This window comes from Miniopterus schreibersii (genome assembly GCF_964146895.1).
Source record: "Miniopterus schreibersii genome assembly, chromosome: 3".
Classification (NCBI taxonomy): Eukaryota; Metazoa; Chordata; class Mammalia; order Chiroptera; family Miniopteridae; genus Miniopterus; species Miniopterus schreibersii.
This window is the reverse complement of record NC_138103.1, coordinates 6654115-6676633: the sequence shown is the minus strand read 5'-3', so window position 1 is coordinate 6676633 and position 22519 is coordinate 6654115. Positions and strand designations below refer to the sequence as shown.

General features: G+C 45.2%; 1 protein-coding gene across 2 annotated transcripts in view; it reads right to left on the bottom strand.

Annotated features, from left to right (window-relative positions):
* Positions 1 to 3915: 3915 nt before the first annotated feature.
* The window catches only part of BCL7C (BAF chromatin remodeling complex subunit BCL7C), a 49443-nt gene continuing 30839 nt past the window's right edge, over positions 3916 to 22519 (bottom strand). For both annotated transcript variants that reach the window (XM_081131918.1, XM_081131920.1), the window contains one exon: positions 3916 to 9202. In XM_081131918.1, the coding sequence (XP_080988044.1) occupies positions 9002 to 9202 (201 nt within the window). In that variant the 3' untranslated portion in view covers positions 3916 to 9001. The remainder of the gene's footprint in view (positions 9203 to 22519) is intronic.

Genomic DNA, 22519 nt, shown 5'->3' with positions numbered 1-22519 from the left:
CTGAGGGGACCCCACGAGACTTGCAACCAGGGGAGCAATGGGCAGAGGCAGCTCGTCCCAGGCTAACCCCCTAAACCTGTCTCCAAGGCCCCCTTTTCCCCCTTTTCTCTGACATCCCAGTGAGCCAAGGCAGCCTGGCCTAGGCTCTCCTGTTGCTTCTATGCCCGTCCTTGTTTCATTTTCCCAAGTATATTTTTGCTGCAGTCAATAAATTCTTGCTTTCTTTTCTATACTTTGTCTCTTGATTGAAATCTCTCTCTCAAGAAGTCAAGAACAGCCCAGCCCGACATGGCTCAGTGATTGAGCATCGGCCTAGGATCCAGGAGATCGTGGTTCAATTCCCGGTCAGGGCACATGCCCGGGTTGCGGGCTCGATCCCCAGTCTGGGGCGTGCAGGAGGCACCTGAACAATGACAACTCTCTCATCACTGATGTTTCTCTCTCCCTCTCTCTCCCTTCCTCTCTCTGAAATCAATAAAGATTTAAAAAAAAAAGTCAAGAACAGAGGTCTTCTCATTGTTTCCAGGGTAACAGTTGTTACTCTGACATAGGGAGCCATTGCAGGGTTTTGAGCAGAAGAGTGACATCATCTGACTTATATTTTAAAATAACCATGCTGGCTGCTGTGTTGAGAATCAGTGGAGGGGGGTGGCAAGGATAGCAGTAGGGAGACCTGCTAGGTTATTGCAATAATGCATACCACAGTATGTAGGAGATGATGTTAGTTTGTACTGGAAGTGGTGAAAATGGTTAGATTGTGCATACATTTTGAAGGTAGAGTTTAAAGGATTCCTCAGAAGATTGGAAATTGTCTATGATTTAAAGACAGGACCTGAGCAACTGAAGGAGGAGTTGCTATCAATTGAAGTAGAAAAGGCTGGGAGTGGAGCAGGCTTGGGGTTCTTAGGAAAATCAATATTTACAAGTGGATGCCCCGCCGAGCGTGGCTCGGCGTTTGAGCATCTACCTAGGATCCAGGCGATCGGGGTTCGATTCCCGGTTGGGGTACATGCCTGGGTTGTGGGCTCGATCAATGACTCTCATTATTGATATTTCTGTCTCTCTCCCTCTCCTTTCCTCTCTCTGAAATCAATAAAGATATATTTTTTTAAAAAAATTTACAAGTGGAGTGTTTCAATTAGAGAAGTACAGATATGACCAGAGCACATAACAAGGTTTGATAACTTCGGGTCAAAAAGTCAGGATACAAGATCAACATTTAAAAAATCAATTGTACTTCTATAAGGGTGAAGAGCTACCCCAATGATTCTCTAATGAGTGATGTGGGTTCATATCAGAATCACTTGGAAATCTTTTCAATCTAAACCACTGAGGCAATCTTTACTTGCCCAGATCTTGATGATGATAGCTGGCGGGAGAAAGCGTGGTGATCAGTGGCTGCCACAGTGTGTGCAGTCAGCGCAGCAATGAACACTGAGGATGACAAGGAGGGAGGGACTGGTCTCTACTCTAGTAAAGGGCTCATCTTGTGGAACAACTATTTCCCCCAAGTTGGAAATCAGTCATCATGTGACAGGGCCAGAAAGAATCATCTTGTACAGCCTCTAGACTTTTTTTTAATCACGTTTATTTATAAAAATGATATAACAGGCATTAATGGACAACTTCTAGTTAAATGTGGCAGTTTGTAGGCACTTATTTATTTCTGATTTTTCCTGAAACTGAAACTGGGCAACAAATGGGTACAGGCTGCTTGTCACTACTTGAGCCAATTAAGCAAAGACAGGGTTGAATCATATATGAGCATTTATTCCAATAATACGGGCAGCATGGGAGAGCAGGAGGTCGTCCATGAAAATATGCTCCACCCTCCCATAAGCCAGCTGCTTGTATTGGGTAGAAGGACAGAGTACATGGGGAAGTGGGCGAAAGGAATAAGAATGGGCATCATGGTTACAGGAAATGCGGGCTGGGGGCTGCAAAGGGCAGGCGCCTCTGGGACTCTCTTGTTTCAGGAACAAGGTTGTTCATCTTTCCATGATGAGAGGCAGTTCTTGGAACAGGAGAATGGGCCGAATTCCCAGGTTAGTTCCCAGGTCCCAGGGCGTACAACTCTCAGTCAGGTTAGAATGTGCTTTCTCTAATCAGAACAGAACAATCACGGTCAACAGAGCATGATCAACAGCTCTGCCCCTAACAAAACCCCTTTAAAATTATAGTAAAGGGCCTGGCCAGTGTGGCTCAGTTGGTTGGAGCATCGTTCCATATACCAAAAGGTCTTGGGATTGATTCCTAGTCAGGGTACATACCCAGGTTGCAGGTTTTGATGCCCAGTCAGGGTGAGTGTGGGAGGCAACCGATAGATGTTTCTCACATTGATGTCTCTCTCTCTCACTCTCTCTATAAAATCAATAAAAACATTTTTTAAAATTTTTATTATTTAAAAAAATATCTTTACTGATTTCAGAGAGAGGAAGGGAGAGGGAGAGAGTGAGATAGAAACACCAATCATGAGAGAGTCATTGATCGACTGCCTCCTGCAGGTCCCCAACTGGAGACCAAGCCCGAAACCTGGGCATGTGCCCTGACCGGGAATCAAACCTCGATCTCCTGGATCCTAGGTCGATGCTCAACTGCTGAGCCACACCAGCTGGGCATAACAGCTTTTTTATTCACTCATCTACTGATGGGCACTTGGGCTGTTTCCAGATCTTAGCTATTATAAATGACACTGCTATGAACATAGGGGAGCATATATTCTTTCTGATGGGTGTTTCGAGATTCTTAGGATACATTCCCAGAAGTGAGGTCACTGGGTGAAACGGCAGCTCCATTTTTAATTGTCTGAGGAACCTCCATACTGTTTTCCACAGTGGCTGCCCCAGTCTGCATTCCCACCAGCAGTGCACCAGGGCTCCCGTTTCTCCACACCCTCCACACAATGGAATACTATGTGGCTGTTAAAAAGAAGGGTCTCTTACCCTTTGTGACAGCGTGGATGCACCTCGAGATAATTATGCGAAGCAAAATAAGCCAGATAGTGAAAGACAAAATCACATGATCTCACTTATATGTGGAATCTAATGAACAAAATAAACTGACAAACAAAATGGGTCCGGAGGCATGGACGCATGGAACAGACTGACAGATCTCAGAGGGTGGGGGGTGGAGGGACAGGAAGAGAGTGACCAGAGAACATATAAGCACAGACGCATAGCCCATGGACACAGACAATAGCGTGGGGAGAGCTTGGGGTGGGTGGGGGTTGGTTGGAGGGGGACAAATAGGAGGAGTGGGGGACATCTGTAATTCTGTCAACAAAAAATAAAAATCTCTGCTTTCTTCTGGAAGAACCATAAACATTCCACCCATCTCCATAGGCTCCGCTCTATCCACACTGAGGCCAAGGCGTCTGAACTCCTGTGCTCTGCGTCCTGAGGGAAGGGCCGTGTCTGCCAGGGTGGCGAGCACGGAGGTTGGCTCGCATCCGCCACAGGACTGGGTCCGACATTCAGCATCGGAACCAGGCCACCAGGGCAGGGGACAGATGTATTTCCTGTAACACTGGGGTGTGGGCAGCTGGGGGGTATCCCGCCGGCGTTTCCGGTGGACTTTGCCTTTAACTTGGGACCCAGACCTTCCGACGGAGGTGGGGCTGCAGCAACAATATCCAGCAGGCGAGGCTGCGCCCAAAGGCCGGATTTGGCACCTTCCTTGGGTTTACCTTACTTAGATCCACTGACTGTGGGCTCAGTCAGCTGTTTGATGACATCTATGCTCAGTGTCATCAGCTCAGGGGGCTGAGACCTCCTTTCCTCTCCTGCCGCATTTCTCCGCCGTCAAAGATGCTGCCACCTCAGGCAATGTCAAGGGGTTTAATTTCTTACGTGTTAAATAACAGCAAAGCTTCATGGAATAAAATATTTAATAAACAAGGAGAAACATAAGAAACAGTTTTATTTGAAACATTCTAACACGTTTTCTGAACAAGTAATGAAAAATAAATAGGGACACAGAAGATATGAACATAAAATGTTTTACCCTGAAAACAAATAGTATACCTTCTTTTCAAGTTTCATGAACAGTGACAAAATTCAATAAATATTAAGCTACAGAGACTATTTTGGTAAATTTTGAAAAGTGGAAATTCTAGAAGTCAATCTCTGATCAAAATGCAATTCAACTAATAATAGTATAAAGCACACCACTTAGAAATTAAAACATATAGATAGCACCTCGAATTACCCTTAGGACAATAAAAAAAAACTATTTAGAAAATAATAATAAAAAATATATAGGCAAAGCTCTCGCAGAGGTAAAATTAACAGCATTAAATGTTGTTAGTGTCAAAAATAAGAATAAAATGAATGAATGAAGCAGGCAAGTTGAGATTTTGGAAGAGTGTGACAATGCCATCCCACCCCCAAAGGGAGAAAGGAAATATCTGAAGTAGAAACAGAAGAAACAAACACCCAGCAGCCGAAGGGTAGGAAAGCTCTACCGTCCACCCCCGGGCAGCAGCAAGCAGCCGTGCCCGCGTGGACTTGGTCTGACGCTGCCCGCAGGCCTCCCGTGCCCACCGCGCCGTCTCTGCTCGGTGCGCTCATCTACTCCCAAGGCTCCAGCTCCCTTCGCCTCCCTTCTCTAACCAGCGCCGCGTCTTATACACGCTGTGCGTCCGTGGTGGCACCCACATGCGCGCCACAATAAATTCTTTCCACCTGGGACTCCCTTTCTATCAGACTTGAGGGCTTCACGACAGGAAGCATGTCCTGATCATCTGAGTCCTCAGAGCCTGGGCTGGGGTGGATCCTTAACAAACATTTGCTGAATGAAAGAATGAGTTGGATGCGCTCGAGCACTGATTCCTGAGTTGCATGTGGTCGCTAGTTGCTTCTGTTCCCACTACCCAGCCACAGCCTCCAAGCCAATGTCGTGAGGCCTGAAGTGAATTATTCCAACACTAAGAGGATTAACTATGATTTGCCTAATGAGATATTTATGCAACCAGTAATGATTGTGTTGACAATGTCATTAAAATATGAGGAAGTGGGCCCTGGTAGGTTTGGCTCAGGGGTTAGAGACCCTTGGATTGAAGGGTTCAGGGTTCTATCCAGCCAAGGGCACATACCTCGGTTGCAGGCTCGATCCCCCAGCCCTGGTGGGAGGCAACCGATTGATGTGTCTCTCTCACATCGATGTTTCTCTCTCTCTCTCTCCCCCTTCCACTCTCTCTGAAAAGCAATGGAGAAAATATCCTCAGGTGAGGGTAAAAAAAAAAAGAGCAGCTCTTAGAGAACACACCCTATAGTCCATCTCCAGCCCCAAGAACTGATTCCAGAGGCTTCATCTACGAAGGCTGCTGGGCTTTCCCACCACTACAACCAGCATTTGAAATGAAGAGGCTAAAGATATACTAAAAAAAAAAAAAAAAAAAAAAAAAGCCCAGCTGGGCGTGGCTCAGTGTTGAGCTTTGACCTAGGATCCAGGCGATCGGGGTTTGATTCCTGGTCAGGGCACATGCCTGGGTTGTGGGCTTGATCCCCAGTCGGGGGCGTGCAGGAGGCAGCCGATCAATGACTCTCATCATTGATGTTTCTATCTCTCTCTCCCTCTCCCTTCATTTCTCTGAAATCAATAAAAATATATTTAAAAAAATAAAGACATGAAGAGGCCATGGTAAGGAGGAAGGGGAAGTTGGAAGGAGTGACGTTAGGGGACAGACGATGAATTCAGTCGGGAGTCTGGAATGAGCGGGGATGTCGGGAGGCAGCTGGCTGGACCCGGCTGGCGCTCAGAGGGACAGTCTGGGTCAGAATGAGAGATGCCAGTAGCTGCAGCTGTGGGCATAAAGAAGCTCCCTCACAGGCCTGTGCCAGAGAAAGAGAAGGGAGTCCAAGGATGGGGCCCAGAAGACCTGGACTTAAGGGCTAGGCAGAGAAAAACATCTGTGGAAGCACAGGCACAGTGTCCAGGAACAGCGGGCGATATCAGGAGAGAGAGTTGTCACAGAAGGCAAGAGAGGAGGCCACTTAGGTGCTAAGTCCCTTACACTTGTGTTTCCTTCTTCCCGTTCAAGCTCAGCATCTGGCTCTCGGTGAGCTGACCCAGCCTGCAGGGGGCTAAGGGCTTGGACTCTGTCTGAATCCTGACTCCACAACATATAGGCTGAGTAACCCTGGGCAAGCACTTAGCTCCCAGATCCAAGCCCTCATCTGGGAAAGGCGCTAGTGCTTAGTGTCTGGGGCTGCTGGCAGGATCACACGAGATCGAGAGCGTCTTGGAAAGCCCTGTGAGCCACCTTTGGTCTACAGCCTCGGGATAAGTGAGCGCCAGAGGTGCGTGCACAGCAGGGGCAGGATGCGCTGGCTCCAGTGAAGAGGATTGTTTCCTAAGTTCAGCCAATAATAGGGCGTCAGACAACAGTCAGGGCCTCCTCACCACCCTCTATCACATGTCCCCTTCCTCTGCTGCAATCCCTGTTAAACGAACCTACAGCAGGCAGGCTCCATTTCACATTGGCCTTTCTCCAAAGCCTGCTCCTGAAATTGGTTTCCCCACCCCGTCATCCAAGTGTGCCCCAAGTCAGGTGATGCCGGAGTGGGCCTATTTGATTGCAACTAAACCCTGTTTACCATGTGACACCTCCTTCTCAACAGTTACTCTATGAATATGAGTAGGCATTCTCAGGCCCCCTACTTGGGAGACCACTAATGTCTGCCAGCAACTTCTGACGGCCCCATTTCTGAAAGAAAGAGAAGCGTGTGGGTACCATTTCATAGCTCAGAAAGCATTTTCACAGCATAACTTCCCTTTCATTCTCACAACTGCCCTGTGAGGTAGATATAGCAGATAATAATTACACTGTTCCACATTTGTCAAGAGTTTACAATGTACCGTGTTCTGCGTTGAGAATTTTCATATGTGATCTCATTTAAACTCACCTAAATCCTATGAAATGGGGTCAATCAGCTTGTCCATTTTACAGAAGAGAAAAATGAGGCTCTGAGAGGTTAGACCTTGCCCCAGATCAAAGAGGTAGCAAATAATAGATTCACACCCCAGACTGTCTGACTCCAAAGCCACACTTTTAACCTTCTACACTATTGCCTCAGAAAGCAAGTATGTTATTTCCCAGGCACCATGCTATACACTAAATTGAAGCTCAGAGAGGTAAGGTGACTTGCCCAATGTCTCACAACCAGGAGATGGCAGGACTGGGATCCATAACTGGATCTCCTGGCTCTGAGCCCCCTGAAACCATGAAGCCTCAGTGACTGGCTTGAAGATGTGCTAAGTAATTATTTCCGCAGCTGCCTTGCCAGTCCTGCTCAGCCTGGAATAGTATTTATATGCAGAAAGTCCTTACTGACATTTTCCAGAAATTTTATGTTTTTCTGAACCTTAAGAACAATCAGTCAGAAAATTGGGAAAATAGAGCCCAGCAGGCGTGGCTCAGCAGTTGAGCGTCGACCTATGAACCCCGAGGCCGTGGTTTGATTCCCGGTCAGGGCACACGGCCTGGGTTGGCTCCTCGATCCCCAGTGTGGGGCGGGCAGCCGATCAATGACTCTCTCTCATCATTGCTGTTTCTCTCTCTCCCTCCCTCTCCCTTCACCTCTCTGAAATCAATAAAAACATATTTTTTTAAAAAGTTTTTAAAAAATGTTTTATATAGCCCTGGTCCCTGTGGCTCTGTTGGTTGAGCATGGTCCCATGCAGGAGGTCAATGTTCAGTTCCCGGTCAGGGCACATACCCCGGCTGCGGGCTCCATCCCCAGTAGGGGGCGTCCTGGAGACAGCCGGTCAATGTTTCTCTCTTGCTCTCTCTCTTCCTCTCTCTAAGAAGTCAATAAAAACATATATTTAAAAATTGTTTTATATAATTGCCACAAGAAAAATGGATGTTCCATAAGTGGATGCCCTGTCAAACCTGCACCCTTCACTCGTGTTCCAGCAGGAGAAGCCGGGCAGCAGGGCAGGCGGCAGAGCCAGGCAGGCAGACCTGGGTCTGAATTCAGCTGGATCTGCCATAGACGGGCTGTGTGACTTTAGGCAGGTCTCTTAACTTCTCAGACTTCCTTTCTCCATCTGTAAAACGCTGATAGAATACCAGTGTCACCGAGATGTGTGAGGATGAAAAGGGATAATTCCTATAAACCACAAAGCCTGGCCCAGAGAAGCCCCCTCAATAAATGGGAGACGTTCTTTCCTCCTATGACAGGCCCAGCAGTGGAGTTGGCAACGAGAACTCGGTGAAAGCCCTTGGAGTCGCCCAAAGGGCTCATTTGCCCCGGGCCTTCTCCAGGTGGGGGTTTTCCTGCCCCTGAAGCCTCGGGGCCTCCCCGCTAAGCCCAGGCCGCCTTCCCGGTCCCCACCGGGTCCCTGGCCAAAGGCCTCTTGCCCACGTGGATTCCCAGGGGACTGGCAAGGTTGGCACAGAGTGGGAGCTCTTGCTGCTCTTCCTCTGGCGATCGAGGTAACCCGGCCCACAAAGCTTGGCCTCTGGGTCCTTGGGGGGGGCGCGGGCCGGGGCTGCTCTGGGCGTCCACGCGGGGGGAGCCTCTGCGGGATGCGGCAGTTGGCTCTGCATTGCGGGGCAGTGGAAGCCTGGGCCCAGGCGTTGCTTCTGCCCCACCCGTGGGAAAGATGCTGGGCCCTCCGTTCACACCGGGGCCCCAGGCCGGAGGGGGAGCCCTGGGGCCCGAGGAGGTGGGCCCTGCAGCCCCGAGTCCACCCCGCACTCCAGCGTGGCCAGGGCCCCTGGCTGTGATGCGTCCTCAGGCGCTGGCTGTGTCCGAGTTGTGCTCGAAGCCCTTCCCACATGTGGGGTGCTGGTGGGCCCGCTCACTGTGCAAGAGCAGGTGGCGAGCAAGATGGGCGCTGTGACCTTAGGTTCCAGGCAGGCTAGGGCCGCTGGCCCCGGTGTTCTCAGGGTGGCGTCTGGGAAACTGCACCCTCAGGGCCGGGGCGGGTGGCTCAATCTCGATCTCGGGGTGCCAAGGAGGCCTGAGGGCCTAGCCTTGCCTGGGGAGCCAGCTCACCTCCCCTTCCCCTGGGGGACAGTCCTGGGTGCCCTCGGGGCCTTGCTTCCTCCCCCAGGAGCTCTGGTGTTGGGCGGCAAGGTTGAAATGGGCCTGGCGTTTGTCCGGAGGCCCCTCCTGGGAAGGAGCCTCCTGAGAGGCTCTGTCTTCAGGCCTTTCTCTTGGAGGGCTCGCCTGGTCACTCTCACTCCTGAATCCTGCGGGGAGAAAAGAAGAATCTAGGCAGTGTTTTCTGTTCTCCTCACCCCACCAAAGACTAGGAAGACCTGCCTTGGGAGTCGTAAATGGGTCAACTGTTTGGAAAGTCTGCAAATAACCAAGTTCTGTACTTCTGACAGCAGGCAGAGGTGAGGCAGGCCTTGAAGAAATTCAATTTCTGAAATTTGACAGAGGTGTAATGGCACAACCAGCTCAAACTGGTCCTATCCTGTTTCTAACATGATACTAAGTTGCTTTTCAGAGACAACAGGCTAAAATTGCAAGTTCTGCAGCCCAAGCCTGCTTAGAGAGAACTCTGACCTCCAATTACACCCAGAACAAAAGTACCCCTGAAACCAAAGTACCAGAACATGGCCAGAACTTAAACACTAGGACCCTTTCAGAAGCGAAGGGTCTGTTGTCCAGGAAGATCCAGGGCTGAAGCCCCTTTACCATAAATAATCAAATACCAAAACCCTCCAATTGAAACCTGCCCTGCCAGAGCTCCCGCAAACCAGCCTGTTCCCTGACATCCTAACCCCTTAAAACTCACCCTGAACCTGGATCAGGGAGACAGATTTGAGCTCGCCTCCTATCTCCTTGCAGGTTGACTTAGCAATAAAACCTTTTTTCCCCTCAACTACTGGTGCCAGAGTATTGGTTCCTTTGTGGCAAGGTTGAAATGGACTCAGGCAGTGGGTCCTTGCTTAGTAAAAATTTTGGTGACTACAAAAGGACTTTGGTCTTTTCTTGTGACTGCTGCCTGAGGTACTGTAGCCCCCGGTAGGTCAAGGACCCTTGACACTGACCCTGAGCGCTACCCAGACTGGATTGTCTAGGCTCAGCTGCTGGATTCCTACTTTTCCACTGCTGGGCTCCAGGCCTTACTTTCACTTTTGAGAGAAGAAACAGCCACTGGATCAGACATCTTTCAGGTGAGTGACCTTGCTAATATGCACTTGTGCCTAAACTGTCCAAAGAAACCTCTTGAGGATTGTGTGTTTGAGTCCCACCCCCAGAGACTTGGGTTGGAGTTTCCAGGACTAGGACTGTGGGTTTGAGTCCCACTTAGAGAGACCATTTGAGGAAAGTTACAACTGCTGAGGTCCTCAAAGGTCAGGTTTGAGTCTGAAACCTTCGGTTCAAATCCCAGGGTCTTAGATTTCTCTTCTGAAAGAGAACTCAGTGTACTCTGTTGTATGTTGGTCTCGTTTTGTGTGAGCTTTATTTGAAATTAAAGGTTCTAAAATTTGCTACTCTTCAGCAAGCCCTGAAGGAGTTGCCGCCAGCAGTCAGGCAGCCTAACCCAGGGCAGCTGTTCATTTCATTTTGACTGTACTGAGTGAACACTTGCTTGATTACTGATCAGAGGTCAGCTCTCGCCACCTTGATTGCATAAAAGATGTCTGGTGCTGGGAAGGACAAGCCTAGATTGTCAATTCACCCCTGTTGAGGGGATCAAACTAAGGTTCTGAAGCGTTATAGCAAGTTCAGATACTGGAGTCCCACATTAATTGTCTTGAAACTGTAGAGTCATTAAAAAAAACATGAACATGGAGGGGGTGAGTAAAAATTGTAGTGATTTTAGAATGTGTTCAAACTTAAGTGACTATCAACTTAAATTGCTATAAACATAGCTTAGTATAAAGAAGCACATGGTAGGACTTCCCGGTCAATTCAGTAAAGTAGCAGGATACAAAATTAATATTCAGAAATTGGTTGCATTTTAATATAACAATAATATACAGCCAGAAAGAGAAATAAAGAAAACAATTATATTTACAATTACATTAAAAAAATAAAATACCTAGGAATAAATTTAACCAAGGAGGTAAAAGGCCTGTACTTGGAAAATTATGAGACATTGAAGAAAGAAATCGAAGAGATACAAATAAATGGAAGCGTATACCGTGCTCATGGATAGGAAGAATTAACATCATTAAAATGTCCATACTATCCAAAGCAATCTACAGATTAAATGTAATCCCTATCAAAATACCAATAGCATTTTCCATGGAACTAGAACAAATAATCCTAAAATGTTTATAGAACCACAGAAGACCCCAAATAGCCACAGCAATCTTGAGAAAGAATAAAGTTGGAGGTATCATGCTACCCAACATCAAACCATACTACAAACCTATAATAACCAAAACAGTATGGTATTGGCATAAAGGCAGACACATAAATCAATGGAACAAAATAGAGAGCCCAGAAAGAAACATGTCTATATGGCCAATTAATCTATGAAAAAGGAGGCAAGAATAGACAATGGGGCAAAGACAGTCTCTTCAATAAATGGTTTTGGGGAAACTGGACAGATAAATGCAAAAAAATAAAACTACTTTCTTACAACAAATACAAGAATATATTCAAAATGGATTAGCGACATAAATGTAAGACCTGAACCCATAAAACCAGAAGAAAACATAGGCAGTGAACTTCTTGACATTGCTCTTAGTAATATATATGAGATATATCTCCTTGGCCAAGGGAAACAAAAGAAAAAAGAAAAATATGGGACTATATCACACTAAAAAGTTTTTGCGCAGCAAAGAAAACCATCAATAAAAAAACAACCTACTAAACAGGAGAAGATATTCACCAACGATACATTGGATAAAAGGGGTTAATATCCCAAATATATGAAGAACTCATACAACTAAACACAAAAAAAACCCAAACAATTTAATTAAAAGTGGGCAGAGGTCTGGCCGGCATGGCTCAGCGGTTGAGCATCCTACCTATGATCCAGGAGATCGAGGTCCGATTCCTGGTCAGGGCACATGCCTGGGTTGGGGGCTCGATCCCCAGTGTGGGGCATGCAGGAGGCAGCCGATCAATGACTCTCTCATCATTGATGTTTTTCTCTCTCTCTCCCTCTCCCTTCCTCTCTTTGAAATCAATAAACACATATTAAAAAAAAAAAGGGAGCACAAGACCTGAATAAACACTTCTCCAAAGAGGACATGAGGACATTAAGATGGCCAATAGACATGAAAAGATGCTCAGCATCACTAACCATCAGAGAGGTGCAAATTAAAACCACAATGAGATATCACCTCATACCTGTCAGAATGGCTGCCATCAATAAATCAACAAACAAGCATTGGTGAGGGTGTGGAGAAAGGGAACTCTTGTGCACTGTTGGTGGGATTGTAAATTGATGTGGCCATTATGGAAAACAGTATGGAGATTTCCTCAAAAAAATAAAAATAGAACTACCTTATGACCCAAAAACCCTTATGACTGGCTATTTATCTAAAGAATTCAAAACACTAATTGGAAAAGATACATGCATCTCCATGTTCACTGCAGCATTATTTACAACAGCCAAGATATGGAAGCAACCTAAGTGTCCATCAGTAAGCGACTGGATAAAGAAGTGGTACATATACACAATGGAATATTACTTGGCCATAAAAAAGAATGAAGACCGTGAATGGAACTAGAGGGTATTATGCTAAGTGAAGTAAGTCAGACAGAGAAAGACAAATGCCATATGATTTCACCTTATGCGTGGAATCTAAAAAACAAACCAACCAGAAAAAGACTCAGATATAGAAAACAAACTGATGGTTGCCAGATGGGAGAAGGGTTGGGGGAGCTGAATGAAAAAAGTGAAAGCATTAAGAAATATACAGTTACAAAACAGTGATGGGGATGTAAAGTACAGCACAGAGAATATAGTCAATATCTATCATGTCTGGGATTTGCTTCAAAATAATAAGGGAGGAGGGTCATAGGCCATGAGTTAAAATTGTTGCAGCTGAGTGGTGGGTTCATGGAGATTGCATAGACTATTATATTTTCTTTTGTATGTATTTGAAATTCTCCATAATGACAAGGTGTTTTTTTTAACATACAAAAGAAAAAGAAGAAAGAAGAGACTTAAAAGCCCCAAGAAGGTAACAAGGAAACTTTAATTACTGTGTTTGTGTATTATACTAAAGCATATGAAGTAGTCAACGAATGAGCCATATCGAATCTGTATTTGCGGCTTAAATTTTTAAGATAATTTAATTGGTTAAATCTGTATTCAAAACCTAAATCCCCTATGAAAAAAATGGCTAAGACATCCCAGGCCTGGCCTTCTTCCTATCCCAGTTTGGGCCACTGGCCTCACCACAGAGAAGCCCTGGCTTCTATTCAAGAGGCAGAGAGCACAGTCTCAATTCAGGGCGCAGGCACTCAACTAATCTCCACATAAGTGGCTGGGAGTGTGGGCTTTGGATCAGATGTCATAGGTTTGAGTCCGGAGTCAGCTTCTTTTTTTCCGTGACCTTGGGCAGGTAATATAACATCACCAGGCCTCAGTTTTCTTGCTATCTAGTAGGGACAATCATCCCTACTTGACAGGATTCCTGTGAGGCTCACATGTGTTATGCATATATGTGAGTGTATTTTATATAAAATGGTCAATGATGGCAATTTTATTTCACATTTCTCCCAAATCATCCGATGCTGCCATGGAAGGCTAAATCATGAATTCTGGGATTTAGTAACATGGCCTAGAACTCAAGAAGAGGGGTATAACTAAAGGGCTCCCTCCTGCTTCCCTGACGTGCAGCCTGGACGAGCCCACCCACCTGCGCCCTCCGGAGGCCTGGAAGGGAGCCGCACCGCAGCCTGCCTGAGAAGGCTGCCGCCTGCCCTCGAAGGGCCCTGTGGGCCAAGTTTCCTCTTAGTGTCTTAGAAGTAAGATAATGGTCTTTAACTTTGTTCAATCCTGGGCTGAACTGTGTCCCCCCCCTCCGCCAAATTCATATGCTGAAGTCCTAACCCCTAGAACCTCAGAATGTGACTATATTGGGAGACAGGGTCTTTAAAAAGGTATTTAAATCAAAATGAGGTCATTATAAGAGGAGGATATTAAGATATAGACACACAGAGGGAAGACACTGGGAGAGCAGGGCTATCTACAAACCAGGGCAGAGGGCTCAGAGGAAACCAGCCCTGCTGACACCTTGACCTTGAACTTCTAACCTTGATGTTAGGCTTCTGACCCCTAGAACTGTGAGAAAATAAACTTGTTATTTCAGCCTCCAGTCTGCAGCACCTTATTATGGCAGCCCCCACAAACAAATACTCCGGCCCATTCAAAAGGAAACTGCTGTCTTCCACCACTTGCCTCTGTCTGAGAGAGCAGCACCCTGTTCTGACTGCTGAGGGTAAGTAAAATCCCGAGCAGTTAAAGAAAAGCTAAGAGCCCATCTGAGGGGACACAGAAACCAGAGGCGAGAGCACCAAGCTGGGCCCCTGGATGAAATACCTCCAACTGAAGTAAAATTAATTGAGGCCCAGCCGGGCGTGGCTCAGCAGTTGAGCACTGACCTAGGATCCAGGAGATCGGGGTTCAATTCCTGGTTGCGGCACATGTCAGGGTTGTGGGCTCGATCCCCAGTCAGGGGCGTGCAGGAGGCAGCTGATCAGCGACTCTGTCTCATCACTGATGCTTCTATCTCTCTCTCCCTCTCCCTTCTTCCCTCTGAAATCAATAAAGATATATATATATATATATATTTTTAATTGATTGAGGAGGATTGTTTTTAAAAAGGTTATAAAAGCTCAAACTTCCTTGTCACCAATCTTCCTATTCTGTTCCTTCCAAGTCCCTGACCATCCAGCCAAACCGTTAGCAACTGCCCAGCTGTTAGTATAGATCTGTACGTCAGGCCATTTCTCCTGCCAGACGTAATAAACACCAAGGGCACCGCTCAAAGTTTTGTCCACTGCAAGGATTTTTCTTCACCACTGTCCTTCAGGTTGAGCCAGGTGGGTGTGGTGCGGCAGCTGCCCACTGGCAGGTCATAATAGCACATCACAGACTCATCCGTAAACAGGCTTGAGTTTTTTCTTCCTCAGTCAGCTGGGCATAAGGGACACCCCAGGAGGTCACAGGCATTGACTGCAGGAGAGAAGACAATGGAACGCGGAGCCGGCTGCTTATGTAAATGGCTCATACCTTCTGGACCTTTCCAAGCCTGGGCTCTTATATCAAGTGATGAGAGGCTGCTGCTGCGCACACCAGTTGGTCAGACAACACCCCATTCAAAAGCATCTCAGGTTGCAGGGTTGCCTGACTGACGTCCCCTGGTTGGGCGTTCAGTCCCTACCAAGTCCCAGTAGCAGGCCCGAGCTGTTTCTCAAATGCAGAATGATTGTAGAGGGGCCTGCGTTTATCAGAGCTCCCGGGGCCTGTGTTCCGATTCTGCCCGTGGCTCCTTATTGCTGGAGGCTCCTTGTGGCATTCCTGTTGGCACGGGCATGCTCAGTATCACCGGCTCTCCTGGCCATAAGTACTGAGGGGTGAGGCCGCGTGCGCTGTAGCCTAAACTTGCCGCCGAGCCTGCTCTTGCTCTGGTCCCTTCTCAAAACTGGCACCTCACCAGTGAGTCTATTAATGAGATACGCTGCCTCCAATAGGCTACCAAGCATCTCGCCTCCTTTGGGGGGAGAAGGTTGTGTGAGGTACAACTTGTCTTTCCCCTTGGAGGAGGTATCTGTACAAACTCTAGATCACCAAGTCCCCGGAAACTTCACTGAAGCGGTGGTCCCTGAGTCTTTTCTGGAGTTTAGCTCCCACTCTCTAGTTTGCAAATGTCTTACGAAGGCAGTTAAAGTACTTTTTACTCCCTGCTCATCAGGTCCTATAATGTCAGTATAGTGGACCAGTGTGATATTTGGTGGAATGTTATGGTCAAGGTCTCTGCAGACTGTATTATGACAGAGCAGAACTAACACAGCCTGAGGCAGCCTGAAGGTGCCTGGTGGCCTAGGCCGCTGAAAGGGAGCGTCTCTGCGGGGCCTAGCACATTGGTATGAAGAAAGAGCCGGCTCCATTGCTGCAAACGGAATAGCAGGGGAAAGATGCAAAATCTGGGACAACCGCTGCACCTGGAATGAGCAGATTAAGTTCATGATGGTCCACAGTCCACCTGATTTCTGCACAGGCCAAACTAGTGGGTTAAATAGATATGTGAGCCTTGGCCAGGTAGCTCAGTTGGTTGGAGTGCCTTCCACCAAAATGTTGTGGGTTCGATTCCCCATTAGGGCACATACCCAGGTTGCAGTTCGATCTCCAGTCGGTGTGCATATGGGAGGCAACGGATTGATGTTTCTCTCTCTCTCCCTTCCTCTCTCTCTAAAAAAATCAATAAAAACATATCCTTGAGTGAGGATTAAAAAAAATTTTTTAAAGATATGTGATTAGGTCTCACTACTCCTGCTCTTTTCAGTTGTTTAACATCGGCATAAGTCTCTGTGCTTGTCCCAGGGGTGTGGTATTTTTTACTGGTTGGTTGTCTTTGTAGGAAGGAGGAATTTCTAGGTGATTTCACTTAGCCCTTCCTACCATATTGGCCCCCCAGCCTATGGGTCAGAGAGCAAAGTGGATTCTGCCACTATGTCAGTTTTCAATTTACTGCCTCTCAGCTCCAAGCTCACCCTCCAATATCTGCTCTGAGATCATGGGCTGAGCTGTTTATGCATTTCTCCCTGCACTGAGCATGAGGTTGAGCTTTGTCAGTAGAGGGCGCTGAAGGGACACTGAAAGAGGAGAGGGATGCTCCTTTAGGTTCTGGTCTTAAGGTTTTCTTTTTCTTGCTCTTACTGCAGTTTTGCAAGGACATATGTATGTGGGCACATCCACTGGTCCTCTGCCCTAGATGTGTGTCCAGAGTAAGGAATCCTTTGGGGAGCTCACAGCTCCAGCTTGCAACCACCTTGCCGCACCCCCTCTACCCCCATGTGGACACCACAGACTCCAGAACACAGGCTGCCTGTGCAGTGAGCAGACTCCTGATGCTAGGGCTCTGGGACTCCTTTTGCACTCTTGTCCACCTGTCTTGACTCTCGTGTCGCTTCCTCCAGCACTGATCTCCTGCACAACAAGCTTTCTCTAGCGCTTTACTTTGGTAGCAGTCTGCTTTTCTCCATCACTGTGCTCTTTCTTGCAGAGTGCACTTTCTCCAACTTGACAGCGCGTGGTCCCTGCACTGCTGCAGCTTTCTCCAGCACTGGGCTCTCGCTGGGTACGCATGCTCTAGCACTTGCCTCCTGTGATAGCATGGCTTTCTCCAGTGCTTGAGCTGGGTGCTGGCAAAGCTCTCTCCAGCACTAAGCTTCTGCAGAGTACGCGTCCTACAGTCTTCGTTCGAGCAGTGCTCAGTGATTAGCAACTTCATCTGACACCCCAGCGGGCAGATTTCCAGGAAGTTCCATTGGTGAGGTAGTCTGTGACTTCAGCTGCCCTCTCAAATGAAGTCTGGAGCTCAGTCCTAGAGGGAGAGGACTCGTCCTGGGGCAGTCTGTCTCAGCCCTAGGGATAGTAGTCTGCTACTTCTGTATTCTTTAGAATTGTCTTTAGCTCTCATTAGCCAATTTTCTATTATTCCAATCCCCTATTAACAATTTTTTATGTTAAACTTTCCCATTGTGGCTTCTCTCTCCTGACTGGACCTTGGCTGGCATAATAACTGGTACAGGGAGTAGTCCCAGGAGATAGAGGCACAAAGATGGGATTTTTGCAGTTGATTTGGTCACACCCTTGGGCTTGAGCACAATGCTGAGCTCCTTGCCAATGAGAAATGGGATGATAATAATCCGCAGCAGGCAGTGGATCACAGTTAATCAAGCTGTCACCTGTGGTTGACTGTGAGGCAGTGCCAATTGAAGCACCTGCTTTGGGGACCCAAATGGCTGCTGCCCTTGACTGCTATGGCAGTAGCAATGACTAAGAACTGTGTGGTAGAATGGATTCTTTTCAGGGCACTTGAGTGATTACAGAGAGAAAATGACAAGCTCAGGTCCACTAGCTCCTAGCACAAGTCACAATCTGAGAACCAGGATGCTTCCATGACAGTTCTAAAACAATCTCTCACTTAAGTAGACCAAGGGTTGATATTGCTAAAAGTCAAACACAAAATTTAACTCTATAGGTTGCTGATTTATAATGACAAGTGAATTCACAGTCCTATTAAATTTGTCATGGTAAAACTAGGGCATTGATCAGGAAAGAAAGGATCCAGAAATTTGGAATGGTGCATCTAGTTACACCCAGATGAAGTGGACAATGTTGAATTCCCAAGTCATTCTGAGTCTCCCTTGCCAGTGGAAGCGGCTTGCCCTCCTGTGTCTGAAGAGACTAGCCAAGGACGACCAGGCAATCTGATTTCTTGGCTTGTCAATAGGTAATTGATCACAGTGTCCCTAGAAATGAAATAGATGGGCAACCTACTCCAGTATTGCTTGATCTATTTCCTTCTTCATTTCCTGTCTGGTTAGTCTATCCATTATTGAAAGTAGAGTATTGAAGTCTTCAAATATGATTGCTGAATTGTCTATTTCTTCCTTAAATTCTGTCAGTTTTTGTTTCATGCATTTTGGGGCTCTACTGTTAGGTACATATATGTTTATAATTATGTCATCCTGATGGATCAGACAAAACAATTTGAATAATTATATCTATAACAGTTTCATTCTTCCAACACTTTGAATATGTTAACCCACTGCCTTTTGGCCTCCATAGTTTCTGATAAGAAGTTAGCTGCTACTCTTATTCAGGCTCTCTTATACATGGTGATTTGCTTTTTCTCTTGAAGCTTCAATATTCTTTGTCTTTTGACAGTTTGACTATGATGTGTGTAGATGTGAATCTCTTTAAGTTTATCCTACTTTGAGCTTCTTGGATATATAGATAAATTCTGAAAATTAAATTTGGAAAGCTTTTGTACATTATTTCTTCAAATATTCTTTCTTCTCCTTTCTCTTCTTCCTTATGGGACTCTCACTATGTGTATATTAGTACACTTGATGGTGTACCACAGGTCTCTGGGACACAATTCATTTTTCTTCATTCTTTTTTTTTTTCTGTTCCTCTGACTAAATTATTTCAATTTACCTGTCTTCAGGTTCACTGATTTTTTTCTTCTGTCAGGTAAAATCTGTTATCGAGACCCTTTAGTGAATCTATCATTTTAGTTATTGTATTTTGTACTGTTTAGCTCCAGAATTTCTATTTGGTATATCTATCTATATCTATATCTATATCTATATATCTATATCTATATCTATATCTATATCTATATCTATATCTATATCTATATCTATATCTATATCTATATCTATATCTATATCTATATCTATATCATCTATCTATCTATGGTGTCCAAAAAAAGTGTATACACACACTTTGAATAAATATAAAGGCAGTGTTTACTAAAATATATTTCATTTTCAAAATTGAGCTATCAGTTGTTAAAGTGTGTATACATTTTGGGGGGACATGATAGATAGATAGATAGATAGATAGATAGATAGATAGATAGATGATAGATAGATAGATATGTGTATCTATATTTGGTATTATATATTTTTAAATAAATATATATTAAAATATACTTATATTAAAATATATGTGATTTTAAATTTATATTAAAATATATGTGATTTCCATTAAAAACAGGAACAAGACAGGGATGTCCACTTTCACCACTCTTATTCAACATACTACTGGAAGTCCTCGCCACAGCCATGAGACAGAAAGAAAACATCAAAGGTATCCAAATTGGAAAGGAGGAAGTAAAACTGTCACCATTTGCAGATGACATGATATTGTACATAGAAAGCCCTAAAGACTCCATCAAAGTACTATTAGATTTGATAAACGAATTTGGCAAGGTAGCTGGATACAAAATCAACCTACAAGGTAGCTGGAAATCAAAGGCATTCTTATACACCAACAATGAACTTTCAGAGAGAGAAACTAAAAAAACAATACTATTTACCATTGCAACTAAAAAAATAAGATACCTAGGTATAAACTTAACTAAGGATGTAAAAGACCTGTACTCAGAAAACTACGGGACACTGAAAAAAGAAATAGAGGAAGATATAAACAAGTGGAAGAATATACCATGCTCATGGGTTGGAAGAATTAATATCATTAAAATGTTCATAATACCCAAAGCAATTTATAAATTCAATGCAATTCCTATTAAAATACCAACAGCATATTTTACAGATCTAGAACAAACATTTTGAAAATTTATATGGAACCAAAAAATACCCCGAATAGCTGCAGCCATCTTGAGAAAAAAGAACAGAGGAGGAGGGATCACGTTGCTGGACATCAAACTGTACTACAAAGCCATTGTAATCAAAATGGCCTGGTATTGATACAACAACAGACATATAGATCAATGGAATAGAACAGAATCCCCAGAAATAAACCCACGCCATTATGGTCAGTTAATATTTGACAAAGGAGGCAAGAGCATACATTGGAGTAAAGACAGTCTCTTCAATAAGTGGTGCTGGGAAAATTGGACAGCTACGTGCAAAAAAATGAAACTAGACCACCAGCTTTCACCATACACAAAAATAAACTCAAAATGGATAAAAGACTTAAACGTAAGTCATGAAACCATAAAAGTCCTGGGAGAAAACATAGGCAGTAAAGTCACAGACATCCCACGTAGTGGAATTTTCACTGATACATCTCCTAGGGCAAGAGAAACAAAAGAAAAAATAAACATACGAGACTACATCAAACTAAAAAGCTTCTGCACAGCAAAAGAAAACAGCCTCAAAATACAAAGGAACCCCACGGTCTGGGAAAACATATTTGCCAAGGATGTATTTGATAAGGGGCTAATTTCCAAAGTGTACAAAGAACTTATACTATTCAGCAAGAGGAAGACAAAGAACCCAATTAAGAAATGGGCAAAGGACCTGAATAGACACTTCTCCAAAGAGGACATACAGACGGCCAAGAGACATATGAGAAAATGCTCAACATCACTAATCATCAGAGAGATGCAAATTAAAACCACAATGAGTTATGACTTCACACCTGTCAGAATGGCTCCATCAACAAATCAACAAAGGACTTATGCTGGCGAGGATGTGGGGAACGGGGAACCCTAGTACACTGCTGGTGGGAATGCAGACTGGGGCAGCCACTATGGAAAACAGTATGGAGGTTCCTCAAAAAATTAAAAATGGAGCTGACTTTTGAACCAATGATCCCACTTCTAGGAATATATCCTAAGAATCCTGAAACACTAATCAGAAAGAATATATGCACCCCTATGTTCATAGCAGCGCAATTTACAATTGCTAAGATCTGGAAACAGCCCAAGTGCCCATCAGTAAATGAGTGGATAAAAAAACTGAGGGACATTTACACCATGGAATACTACGCAGCTGTAAAGAAGAAGATCTCCTACCATTTGGGACAGTATGGATGGACCTGGAGAAAATTATGCTAAGTGAAATAAACCAGGCAGAGAAAGACAAACATCACATGATCTCACTTTTACGTGGAATCTAAAGAACTCAATAAACTGATGAACAGAATAGACTCAATGACATGGAAGCATAGATGACACTGACGAATGTCAGAGGGATGGAGGAGGGTGGGTGGGTGGAGGGGGGGAGAGAGTAACCAAAGAGTTTATATGCATATATGCACAACCCAAGGACAAGGACAATGGTGGGGAGAGGGACTGGGGAGGGGGATGGGACGGGGGGAACGGGTCATTGGGGAGAAAAAGGGACATCTGTAATATTTTAAACAAAAATAAAATTTAAAAATTTAAAATATATATGTTTTAATTGATTTTTTTTTTTTAAGAGATAGAGAGAGGAAGGGAGAGGGAGAGAAAGATAGAAACATCAATGAGAGAGAGACATCATTGATTGGCTGCCTCCTGCATGTCCCCTACTGGGGATGTACTTTCTATTAATTCTTTAGACATGCTTTCCTTAGTTCTTTCTTTTTTTTTCAGTGCTCACTCGAGGATATTTTTTCCACTGATTTTTACAGACGTGGAAGGGAGAGAGGGAGGGGAGAGAGAGAGAAAGAGAGAGAGAAACATTGATATAAGAGAGACACATCGAGCCCAGCCAACATGGCTCAGCGGTTGAGCATCAACCTAGGATCCAGGAGATTGAGGTTCGATTCCCAGTCAGGGCACATGCTGGGTTTGGGGCTCAATCCCCAGTAGGGAGCGTGCAGAAGGGAGCTGATCAGACTCTCTCATCATTGATGTTTCTCTCTCTCTCTCTTCCTCTCTCTGAAATCAATAAAAAAAAAATTTTTAATAAATAAATAAATAAAAGCCCGGTTGGTGTGGCTCAGTGGTTGAGTGTTGACCCATGAATAAAGAGGTCACCGGTTCAATTCCTGGTCAGGGCACATGCCCCGGGTTGTGGGCTCGATCCCTGGTCAGGGGCATGCAGGAGGCAGCCAATCGATGATGTTTCTCTTCCATCCATGTTTGTATCTCTCTATCTTTCTCCCTTCTTCTCGC